Genomic DNA, 12,748 nt, shown 5'->3' with positions numbered 1-12,748 from the left:
AATAACTAACTTGTTTAAATTGCCTTTGTACGTTTGTCCATCGGATGATTATTCAAAACAGTTAATGAAAAAATTAAAAAATATATGTATTTACTTCTTTATTATACATTTTAATTTGTTTATCTTGCGCTTGTAGCACAACATGTGGTTGGTGTGACTATGCAGCGCTACACCAATAAGAGTCCTTGGGCTAGACTCCAACCACTACGCTGTTCCACCTTTGTGCCATAAGTGACCTATAAGTAGCCATAAATGTAAATATAGTATGTCTTGACCCATAATGTACGGTCGCAATTTTGTTTCTTTCTGATTTTCCTTTCCTTACTATGTGCTGAAGAGCATTCTGAAATTCTGCAAATTGCTACTCATGGCTTTCTATTACAACAACAAATTAACAGCATCAGCATCAACAGCTCCAATTACTATCCAATTATTTGGTCATTCTAACTGTTTACAAAAGGTCCACTGTACGTTACACAGTATAGGTCACATGGTTGTAAAAAACTACACTTAAAAAGTTATTAAAAAGGGGTCTTCTCTTCAAGGGTCTTTAGGAAAGGTTATATACATACATATATATATATATATATATATAATATGTGTGTGTGTGTATATGTATGTATGTGTATATATATATGTATGTATGTATATATATATATGTATATAGTTCTTCAAAAAGGAATATAGACTATAGTATATAGTACTATAGTAAGATAACCCCTTTTCAGTACTTTACAGAGCCTGTTTTGCTTATAATACATTTGTATTACTTTTTTATGTATTAATGGAATTCTGAATGTCTTATTTCTAAAACATTAGTCACAACTCTGTTTAGTACAAGTCTAAAAGCAATAAAACAGACCAGGCAGTTAGCATCTGTTCATCTGGTTTAATGTTAAGGCAGAACTAGTGGTCTGCCTTCAGTCAAATCAATATATATAGAGAGTGTGTGTGTGTGTGTGTGTGTGCGCGCGCGTGCTAGTTGTAAAATGATTGATAAGTAGGACTTCAGCAGTGCCATTATGAGTAAAATGTGGTGTGGTATTTAAAGCATATGGAAGAAAGGTTAAGATGCTTTCTGACAGTATTTTGTGAGAGTGTGCCATATAGTGGAAATACTCAGGCTAGTGTGCAGATACACTCTTAATTATAAAGATACTACAAAGAGTCTATAAGTGATGGCATATAAGAAAAAGTTTGATGCACCCTTTGTAGCGTCGTTTTTTTAAGAGTGTCAGCTTACTGAATTACCTCTGCATGGTTATGAGTTGGTTATACTAGGTTCCAGAGAGGAAGCTGGCAGTATATCTTTGAGGATTATTCTATCTAGGATGCTTTAATGAAGTGTTGCTTTGGAAATGGAGCTGAAAATGGCAAAGTGCAAAGTTTGGAAAGGGTTGATGGTTGTACAGCTATAGTGAAGTAACAGTAATATTGGGATTGTTGAGTGATGATTAAGTGTGTTTTGGAACTTAAGTGCTTTTCATGCATCTTCTACCTGTGGAGTAAAATGAGAGCAAAAATAATTAGTGTTATTCATAAATATTATGAAGTTATTAGGTTATTTTTGGAATATTAATACCAGTCATAAGGTACATACAAGGGAGGAAAAGTGCTTAAGTGAAAGAACCGGTCAAAATATTACTCAGTTAAAAGTGTAGTTATGGAGTTAGATTGTCTGTGTATTTTACACTGATGTGAATTAGTATATTTTATGAAAAACAAACTTAAATGCACAAGAACTTGACCTTGGCACAAAAAAAACATTCTAGTCAAAGTTCAAATGATATAATGTTAAATATGTACCTATATGGGGGCGTGGTCTAAGGTGGGGTCTATCCCCGGCTATTGGGAAGACGGCCTACCCCAATTCGATCAATCGGAATGGTGACCCTTCGCCTTGGCAACTCAACCACCTTCCTGCAGACAGGCAAAAGCACAAAGATAATCTTCTGTAATGGTCCTACATATTAAATTAGAGTAAATAAAAGTAGCATGACTCCAAGTAAACTTTACTAGCATCTTTGTAAAAGTGTACTTTACAATTAAAAAAAGAACTTTCCAGGTCATTTTGAGGTCTTCTTAAGTTAAAAACAATGTTAATGCCAGTTCTTTTATTTATTTTTTGAAGACCCGGAGTCGAAACAGCGTATTGAGACAATTCAGCTTTATAAAAATGACCACTGCAAAAGAATATTGTAGAATTATGTCAAGGGTCAAGTAACAACAATGATATGAAAAAAGGTACTTATGAAGAAGCTCAAGGGGCAAAAGGCTTTGTGTCACTTTTTTCCAAGTACAGTATCCTAATTGTGAGCTTTCATTGCCTGTTCAGTCTGCCACAGGACATAACTGTCCTCTTTCTTTAGGTTTGAAGAGATAACCTTTCCCCAGGACAGCATGAGTATGGATTGTAAAAGGTTATTTTGTGGAATGACAGTGCCACTGGCAACGTGACTCATTCTAAACAAGTTTCGTGATATTTCATGTGTTTATCAGTGGTGTCAAACCTCCCTGAAACTGTTCCACAGTTCCTGATGACTGACTGAGTCAGATGGTCTGATTAGATAAAGCCAGAAGTGGCACTCATTGTGTTGTTCTTGGACTCTCTCCTGAACTTATCTGCCGCTGAAAATCATTTAGATGTGCTACGAAATGCCTGAGGCCTTCCTATTAAGAGGATAGTTTTTTCTTCGTTAAAGGCTGCTGAGAGATTGACTCTTCAAAGAGAAGATGACCAGAGCCATTATGTTGTGGTGACTACATTGAAGTTTCCATGTCACCAGAATGTACTTCAATCTATTGCCACTGCCAACAAAACCTTGTATCTTCAAAACATGAAGGAGAAGGACAAACTTTATACATTTTGTCCTAAGATTTTGTTCCATGTCATTTTTCAGCATTAATGTTGGTCATTATTAAATGTCCAGACAATATAAAAGCACAGCTGTGCAAATGATGTAATGGGATCTTGAGCAAGACTTTTGTGTCTACTTAGACGTATAGATTGGCAAAATAAACCAGATGAAATTGGAGCATAAAACCAGTTTAACATGATCAAGCGAGGCCTGAATCTGGTTTGCTGTAAAGCTGCCTTGTGATAACACCAGCTGTGAAAATTCCCATACAAGTACGTTTAAAGTAAATTGAATTGAACTACCATACAGATGTACATTTGGTGAAGTATGGGATCATGCAGATGGATCAACATAACATAAGAATGGTTGCTTTAAGGCTATAGAGTGACTGTTACTATACACCATAGCCACAACACTCTTTGGCCTTAGTGAACCTCAGACATCCACACACACACTGCTCACTCAGAGCATGGATGGACTTCAGCCAATAAAAACAGTCTGTTTTTGAGCTTCAGCCAATCAAATCCACCTACAATCGAGCACTGCTGAATAAGACCTGTTTGGATTTTTGCCATGCAGAAGGTGTTTGTGAATGAGCCCTAAGCTGTATGTCTTAATCTTATTCGAAGAACTTTAACCTTTTAAAATAAATGTAACTCAAGACTGTATAATGGAATTAAATAGTGATCAGTCAGTGTTATCGTTCTGTTTTCACCTCTGAAAAGCAGGCTGGACTGAAAGTTGAAACCTAGTGGGGACTTTGTTGGTTTATTCGCATCGTTTTGGCCTAATACAATTATTGGAGAAAGTGCAAAATTGCATATACAAATTCTGTTGACATATTGAACAAGATTTACAGAACACGGTCAATAGTCCTAGCTGATCTTTAGATAATCTGTAGTGCAGTTTGTGCAAAACAAAATATTGTAGAATGTGTTTATGTGTTATGCATGTCACACTATTAAAGTAGTTTCTTGTCAGAACAGAACTGTAGGGAATACAGATAACAAAAAACAGACAGCACACTGAACACACATTAGTACTGTAATATATGGATACTAGACAACAAGACAGCTGGTGAAAAATACTCTACTCTAGTACTTTGAGCCTACTTACTGATTTAGTTGAGTTTTTTTATTAGATTTAATAGATATTTGTAAAAAATAATAATCTTGGTAGGAAAAATAGTTGAAACATGCTTGTGAGAAGTAGTGGGATGGATGTAATTTCTTTTCTGGCAATGAGGACCTGATTACTGTGCGCAGGCTCAGATTTAAACTTGGCGGTCTGTGCCCAATTTATTAAAATTAGCTTGCTGAGTCCAGTGTACATTTGAGCTATTAGGTCTATTTGTGCTGTAGAGCTACGTGAATTAATGGACCGATTCATAAACAAAGAACAAGAGAGATTAGAGATTCCTCAGAGTGTTCTTCAGACTACCTTCTTAGAGTAAATTTCAACCCCCCCCCCTGTGACAAACTGTCAATTTGTTTGTACCTCTGCTTGTTGCTCTTGGGGTCCATGGTGCTGATGGACAGGCGGTCCAGTGGTGCGTTGGAGCCGGAGAAGCTCCTCTTTCTCTTGGTCTCAATGACATCGTTCTCCAGGCGGAGCAGCTGGTCAAGAAGGAGCAGCTTAGCATTGACCGAAGCCTTCTGCCCAACTGGACCACGCTGACCACCACGGTTCTCAGTTTGAGGAGGCTCCACATACTAGTGCAAAACAAAAAGGAGAAATACAGATACATGCTCTTTTTAATCTTCTGCTAGATCTTTAGCAGTGACCTTAACCTTCAGTTGTTGCTTGTCAGATGAGATGATGTCAGATGACTGACTTGGCTATTTAAGGCTTTATCCATCTGTACTCTGACTGAATCTAAGCAAAATGTATAGCCCTACATCTATAGCCATGAATGCCTATTGTACAACTGTGCTTACATCATGTTTGACAGATGATGAGGTATGCTTCGGGTCATTAACTTCCCTTTCCCTTTTCCATACTCAAGTTCTAGCTCATGCTCATGCTTTCCAACGTGTTCTAGTTCTCTATACTTTGTTTCTTATCAAGTAAACCCTCTATATTATTTTCTTCATTTAGGCATCTCTTCATCATAGACTTCAATAATAATATGTCTAATAGCTGATGAATCTGATGAGTGTTTTTGACTTATAGATCCTAAATAGTCCTTCAGGCTTGTTGGTGTTGTCGAGCTCTCCAGTACATTCCTACTTTTTAAAAATGTACAAATTGGCGATTTGGCCGCCCCTACAGTCTGCAATTTCTCTTGATGGTTTAGTTTTGTTTTTCTTCAGCCTAATGATGGCCTCCGCCACTTGCATAGACATCCTCGTTGGACTGCAATATAATGGAAATTGTCAGTTTCCATGAACAACTACCAAATGCAAATTCAGCACTTCAGAACCAGTTTCAGATCTGCTTAATCTGTTATGAAGTAATGAGGGCTCAAGCCTTACCCCAATACTTGGAACTGACTGTCTATGGTAGGCATTTCTAATAAAAAAGGCCCATGAGTGTAGGAAACAACTGACCAAGTAGAGGACATAGACATAAACTGAAAAAGACTGATAGACCCAGTTGACCCAGTGGAGCTATTTAAGAAACAGACAGACAGACAGACAGACGGATATACTTATTAGGAGGATGTAGTGCTAGCGTCTTGCAGTGTTGCTCTGGAGGAGTTCCCACTATATTTGCAGAGCCATCATTGTGAGTGATGACAAGCCATCATCCCCTTTTCGTTCCACATAATCTCATCAAGCTCTGTGTGTGTGTGTGTGTGTGTGTGTGTGTCTAAGTACAGAGTACATCCAGAATCAACACGTCCCACACACAGTGTCTTGTGCTCTCTCCTCTCTCTTTCACTCTCTTACACACCAGATACATTCATAACTGTGAATCTCCTATTCCACCATATTTCAAAAGTATTCTCTTAGATGCAGATCTTGAGAAGGATTTCTCATGCTCATGAAACCAGTTTAAGATGACTTTTGCTTTGTGGCATAATGCATCATCATGCATCATCATGCTGGAAGTAGCTATGCTGGAAGATGGGTATATTGTGGCCATAAAGGGATGCACATGGTCAGCAACAATACTCAGATCGGCTTAACAGGCCCAAAGTGTGGCAAAAACCACACCATCTACCCACTTTCACCAGCCTAGACTGTTGACACAAGAAAGGGTGTGTCCATGGATTCATGCTGTTGGTGCCAAATTCAGACCCTACCATCTGTGTGCAGACATCGAGATTCATCCGAGCAGGCTTTTTAAGGTCCTCAACTGTTCAGTTTTGGTGCAGCCTCAGCTTTCTGTTCTGTTCACCTGTTCTATTGTAGCCATCCACCTCAAGATTTGATGTGTTGTGCATTATGATATGCTTTTCTTTTCAACACAGTTGTACAGAGTGGCTATCTGAGTTACTGTAACCTTTCTGTCATCTTGAACCAGTCTGGCCATTCTCTGTTGACCTCTCTCATTAACAAGATGTTTCCATCTGCAGAACTGCTGCTCACTGGGTGTTTTTTCTTTGTTACACCATTCATTTTTAGAGACAGTTGTGTATGAAAATCCCTGGAGATCAGCAGTTCCAAAAATACTTATAGCCCAGCCTGTCTGGCACCAATGTCTATGCCATGTTATTTTTTTCACCATTCTGATGGTTGATGTTAAGCTGCTGGCCTAAATGTGCATGACTGTATGCATTGCACTGCTGCAACCAATCGGATAAATGAGTAGGTGTGCAGTTGTTTCTAATAAAGTGCTTGGTGAGTGTAAATAGGATATACACTACATGGATAAAAGTGTTGGGACACCTGTGCATTCATTGATTCTTTTGAAATCAAGGGTATTACAAAGGTTTATCCTGATTTTGTTATGATAATGGTCTCAACTGTCTAGAGAAAGGTTTTTGCTAGATCTTGGAGCATTGCTGTGAGGATTTTAATGCATTCAGCAGCAAGACCGTTAGTGATGTCAGGATGTTGGATGATCCCCTCCCTATCGCTCATCCAACTCCCCAACTGACCCCAAAAGTATTGGATGGAACATCATGATTACACAGATGAACACAGTTCCACTGCTCCACAGCTCAATTTTGGGGGCCTTTTTTACCCCTCTAGCCCACTCCTGGCATTAGGCACAGTGCCAGCAGGTTTATGTGTATCTACTCCAGAGAGTTATATTTATATTATATAGTTATATTTATATAGTTATAGTTATGTTCCTGGCAATACTTCTCTACAAGGACCAGACAAGCTGTCTGTGCATTTGCACATCTGTGTTAGCAATGCATCCAACTTAAAGTAGCTAAATGCATTCATTCATAGAAGGGGTTGTGGTTGGTGTGGTGCAACATATAACAACCCTACTGGCCAGTGAGCTACCACACCATGCGGGAGACTGGGGTTTGATTCCCAGTCTGGGTGAACATGCTGCACTGTACCAATAAGAGTCCTTGGGCAAGACTCCTAACACTACATTGGCTGGCCCACCTCTGTAATACGAGTACTGTTGTATGTAAGTTGCTCTGGATAAGAGTGTAAGCTAAATGCCATAATTGTTAATGTAAGGGGTGTCCACAAACATTTGGACATATATTGTATAACATATTGCACGTGTGTGCATTTTGCTCATCCCCATTAGGGCTGTGTATGTAAGTATGTAACTTAAAAAAGGTGTAGTTCTCTCTCTCTGTCTTTCTCTCTCTGTTTGTCCTCCTCTTACCTGTGGGTTTTCTTGGGTCAAGCGGAGACTTTCAGCACTGCAGTGAAACAACGTCATTGTCAGTAGACAGGAAAGCAGCACACAACTACAGCCCAGCATCTACAACACATACAGCAGAGCATTTGTAGAACAATATTAATTCATTTCATTTTTAAAAATATACACATTTATTACTAGTGATTTTAATTAGCAGAAACTACCTATATTATGCATTTTTTTTTTGCTTTCAAAAATTTACATTTGTGTAGTTTTATGTACCATGACCTGCTCACCCTTTATTCCTTAGAATTAAACAAGCTGTTTGTTTGTTACTGTGCCTTTAAAACTGATATGTAAATCTACTTTGTTCTGATCGCCTCATAGGCTGGCCTGTATTACGCCTCATACCAAAAGCAGGCTGAAACACTCCTTGGAACTTCAACAAGAATATGTGGGCTACAGCACTGGGGTTTGAATGCACAATATGTATAAATATACATGCATTGTACATTACAAAAAAATCTAAATTCACAGACAATAAATAAGCATAGACAGACACCACTTCCTCACGTGGTGTATATATTGTGTCTTCGCTGTAACATATTCTCAGACACACACATACACATGTAACCGTGTTGAGTTACTGAGATACAAAGTGGTGTTTACCTTTAGCTGGACTCCATCTGTCAAAATACACTCGGCTGGGCGGCCGGGCAAGCCGTGAGAGTGTGAGAATGATTCTAGTGCGTGAACACACCCCAACACACACCCTCTGCACAAACACATGAACTCAGCCCAAACACACAGTGGGACACAGCGGGGCCACTGGTCGCACCCCTACCTTTGTGTCCCCGTCCACCCTCGTAACACAAACCACGAAACAGTGCACGCAAGCCAAGTCCGAGCCAAGTCACGTTCACCTTGTTCTGCATGGCAACGGACTGTTAACCTTGTTAAGCACTTTATCCCGACTGATTCGTGTAATTTAGTCCAATTGGGACCCTTTTCTGCAGATTTTCACTGCCATCTTTTGGTACATGTGAGAAATTGCACTTTTTTTGTTTATTTCTGCGAGCCCTTGTTCGAGCACAGTGTCATGCAGTTCATAAAGCTATATGACACCTACATAAGCCTGTCATGACAATTGACATAGAGCTACAAAAAAAGGCTTATTCCCACAAAAATCATTTTTTTCTCAATTCTGATGTCATACCAAAATCAGCATGTGTTATGACAACTGATGCTTTTGGAAATAAGCCTTTCTAAATGCTTACATAGGTTTATGTCAGTTATCATAAAATGCTTATATACTGTACATGTTGTGTAGCCTTTGCTACCTATAAACTATAAACCTATGCTTCAGGAAAGTGTTACCTACTCAGGATTTGTTTTTGTATGATATATATCAATTAATTTACTTCTTTTTTAGTATTAATAGTAATAATTTCTCTAATCAGAAAGTCTGCACAATAATCTGCATCAGTTTATTGTATTGTAGTCTTTTGTACAATACAATAAGCTGTTTATTGTAAGCTATTGCATAATTCCAAACCTAACTCAGTAATCATTATTTACACTTTGCTTATGATTATGCAAAATCATTTTTTTTCTCTATTTCTACTTTTGAAAACAATTTAAAACTATGGCAATCAAAAATATGCCAATGCTTGTTGTAAAACAAAATCAACAAATATGATAGAATTGAGTTGCAGCTGTCCAGTATATATTAACTAGCATGCAAAAACCATGTATCACCAAAATGTCAATTTTAAGGGAGTGTAAACATATATTATTCCTAGTCCTTAGAGCATTTTTGTTGGTTCATTCTTCATGAAATTGTGACACATCACAAAGAACAAATGGCAGATTTATATTACATTACATTTACAAAAAGTAAAAAATGTCCAAAATGCAGATACAAGGATTTTGCATGACAGCGACAAAATACTTCACAATACCTGTGTGTAGTACAGAATCAGAATCGGTTAATCGGTTTGTCTGACTGGGTCTGCCCGTACACTTGTCTCATCTTACAGAGTTTTAAGGAGAGGGTAAATGTACTACATTCACATAGACCTCTTGACCTTGAGTAGGAATGGAGTGTATTTAGACGTGGGTTAGTGTGCAGGACGCAGTCTTCACGCTGTCCCGGTGACAGGGCTAAACGCATTGTCCAGCAACATGAGCTAACTTTAGCATTTTCCGTTCCCAAAAATAAAGCGCTGCCAGCCGCCACACACACACACTCACACACACACACACACACACACACACACACACTCTCTCTCTCTCTCTCCCTCTCTCTGCACATTCCCTGAAAGACACTCTCCCACTGTGGCCATTCCAGACATGAATACCACACACACTTTCACACCTCAACAGTCCATTTGGAGCTATGCAACATTGACTTTATCCTCCACATTGTTTTGATACTCTCAATTGTTTTGATATCCCTAAATCCGCTAACTAAGTGATGGTGAATGGATGATGTACACATAGGCACCGACATATACTAAGAACCAACTGATAATACATAGTGCCATTCATTAACTCCTCTCACACTATTTATGTATCTCCATACACACACCTGCATGAAGATCCTAGTACCTGTATGCTCACCTAGGCTCACCTAGATGTTGGAGAAGGTATGTGTCCTTCAGCTCCTCTTACCTTTCTTCACAACTCTGCCGTGGCCACGCAGGACAGGACGGACAGTCAAAGTTCCTGGAATTTCTCACGTTCAGAGTTTCCCTCCCTTTGCTTGTTCCTGGTGTTGTCTTTCACTGTTTTATAGCCTCTCACCGGGAATCTCCACTCCAATTGGTGGACGTGGTCACTCTGACATCATTTCTGCAGGTTTTCCACTGTTGCTCGCCCCAAAGCCTCTCTCTCTGACACTCTCATCCCTGATGCTATTAACTACTAATGGCAACCCAAGGGAACAGCTGGACCAGCTTTGTGTGCATGTGTGTGTGTTTTCTATGCGTGTGTGTGAGTGTGTGGTATGAACTAACACTCCACACACACTTGCCCACAAACTGATGTGAAAATGCCAACCTGCCTATGTCTGTGTATGCACATGTGTGTGTGTGTGTGTGTGTGTGTGTGTGTGTGTGTGTGTTTCTGTCTGTATGGTGCATGTGTGTGTGCGCTTGTGAGTGTTTCTATCTGTACAGTGCGTGTAGGCGGTTTATCTCCCTCATTCTGCTGAATCAGATCACACATGTATAAACTATCCTTTGCTCCATGGGGCCTTGCAATGCAGACTCCGAAATAAACTAAGGAGGTGTGTATGTGTGTGTACGTGAGAGAGGGAGAGAGAGAGAGAGAGAGAGAAAGAGAGAGATGGGCTCAGATGACTGTCTGCAAACCTCTGACCTGTATCTTTCCTATAACTCATTATCTCTGTCTTTAACTCTCTCTCTCTTTCTCGCTCTCTGACTCTCACCACCATACCTTCTTTCCTTTTTATTGAATCTATGAATCTATCGCATTATATTATATTATATTATATTATTAAAGCAATACGCCACAAGAGGTCACATCTTACAGCGATTTAAACACAGTAAAGAGGTGTTATATATGAGGACTGGTTATATATGTTTAATAAATCATTTTATAAATAATGAATTGAAATGTAAATATTTCAATTCATTTCAATTGAAAATTGAATGAAAATATTATTGGGGGCTTATGGGGGAAGGAATTAGAAGTTTATTGCCTGTTTCATGTCATTTATGGCTGAGCCTAGCCTAGCTCAGCCTGGCATTGTCTTTGACCTGTAGCAATATATATATATATATATATATATATATATATATATATATATATATATATATATATATATATATAATTTATATATATATATATATATATAATTTATATATATATATTTTTTTATGTTATTTTATTTTATTTTTTTGTAGGATCTGGTAGGGTTAGTGTTTAGCCTAGGATGGAACCTGTGAATATTGGCCTTCTTTAAATTTGGAAAATGTAGAAATGGGTGATGCACTTGGGGAAATGGGTGATATAAATATATATAAACACCTTCTATAGCTGTCTCACAATTGTCTTGTTGCATGACCCAACCCAATGCTTCAGCCCACAGACACAAGTCATCCAGGAAGTGATAAAGGACTTAAGAACAGCATCCAAGGAGCTGCAGGCCTCTTTTGCATCAGTTAAGGTCAGTGCACAGTGCTGAACTATCAGAAAACACTGGGAACAAATGGGATGCGTGGCAGAATAGCTAGTCAGATAAATGAGCAATGTGTGTGTGTGAGTGTGTATGTGAGTGTGTCTCAACGAGGGGCTCCCCAGCAGCCTGCCTATATTTACTCAATAATTCCACTATATTTACCTCCAAGAAGAGAGTGATGGACAACAGTAGTGCTCTCTCTCTTCCCTCTCTCCAGCCCCAGGCATTTCCATCCTGAGGAGAACCCCACAGCTTCAACAGCTGTTTTATAAAGTCCTGCGTGAGCGTGTGTGTGTGAGCTTTATTTTTAGGTGCAGGACTAGGTGAGTGTGAGTTTACACATGAGGAAGTGATTGTGTGTGGCAAAACACAATTAAGTGAAAGGGAGAAATTAGAGAGAAAGAGAGGAAGCCTGTTTCTGCGCTTATAGGAATGAGGTTCTGTCATGTTCCATTACCCAGAGTCCTCAGGGTAAGCACCGATCCGTGTGTATAGCGACGAGACTCAACATAACCTTCCTTAACTCGCGCACAGATTTTGTGTGTGTGTGTGTGTGTGTATGTGTGTGTGTGGTCATGTGAGTGTTTTATCCGAGTCTACCTGTTGGCTAGAGTTCTACTCATGGACTGCTAAGGTGCTTAAGGTTCAGGTTAGTGGACATTTGGGTGCATCTGATAGTGTGTGTCTGTGTGTGTGTGGATGAAGCCTGTCTGTTATGTCTTCATATTAAACACTGTGCTGTCAGAGGCATCTCCATGGTGATGTTCTTTTAAGAGAGAGACGGTCACGTCTGGACGCAAATGTCCACATCTGGCCCAGTCGCTATCGCTTACACATGATGATTTTCACAGCTACCCAACTGCATCTGTGAGTGTGTGTATCAGACATCAGTATGTGTGTGTGCATACCCAATCAAAACTGTAGCTATATAATATATTGATAAACAATATAAAATGCTAATAAAATC

The 12,748-nt window shown here is 39.0% G+C and overlaps 1 protein-coding gene across 1 annotated transcript; it reads right to left on the bottom strand.

Moving 5' to 3' along the window:
- Window positions 1-869: 869 nt before the first annotated feature.
- On the bottom strand, window positions 870-10,336 carry ostn (osteocrin). Its single transcript, XM_072691300.1, has 5 exons — window positions 10,251-10,336; window positions 7,602-7,700; window positions 4,356-4,570; window positions 1,807-1,920; window positions 870-1,498 (listed from the first exon to the last, which is right to left on the bottom strand). Exons 2-4 carry the CDS (start codon window positions 7,698-7,700, stop codon window positions 1,836-1,838), a joined length of 399 nt encoding a protein of 132 aa, XP_072547401.1. The 5' UTR covers window positions 10,251-10,336; the 3' UTR covers window positions 870-1,498; window positions 1,807-1,835.
- Between the last annotated feature and the right edge of the window lie 2,412 nt (window positions 10,337-12,748).

The sequence above is a fragment of the Salminus brasiliensis genome, chromosome 11 (assembly GCF_030463535.1).
Source record: "Salminus brasiliensis chromosome 11, fSalBra1.hap2, whole genome shotgun sequence".
NCBI classification, from domain to species: Eukaryota; Metazoa; Chordata; class Actinopteri; order Characiformes; family Bryconidae; genus Salminus; species Salminus brasiliensis.
Note: the sequence above shows the minus strand (reverse complement) of the source record. Positions and strands in the feature narration are given on the sequence as shown.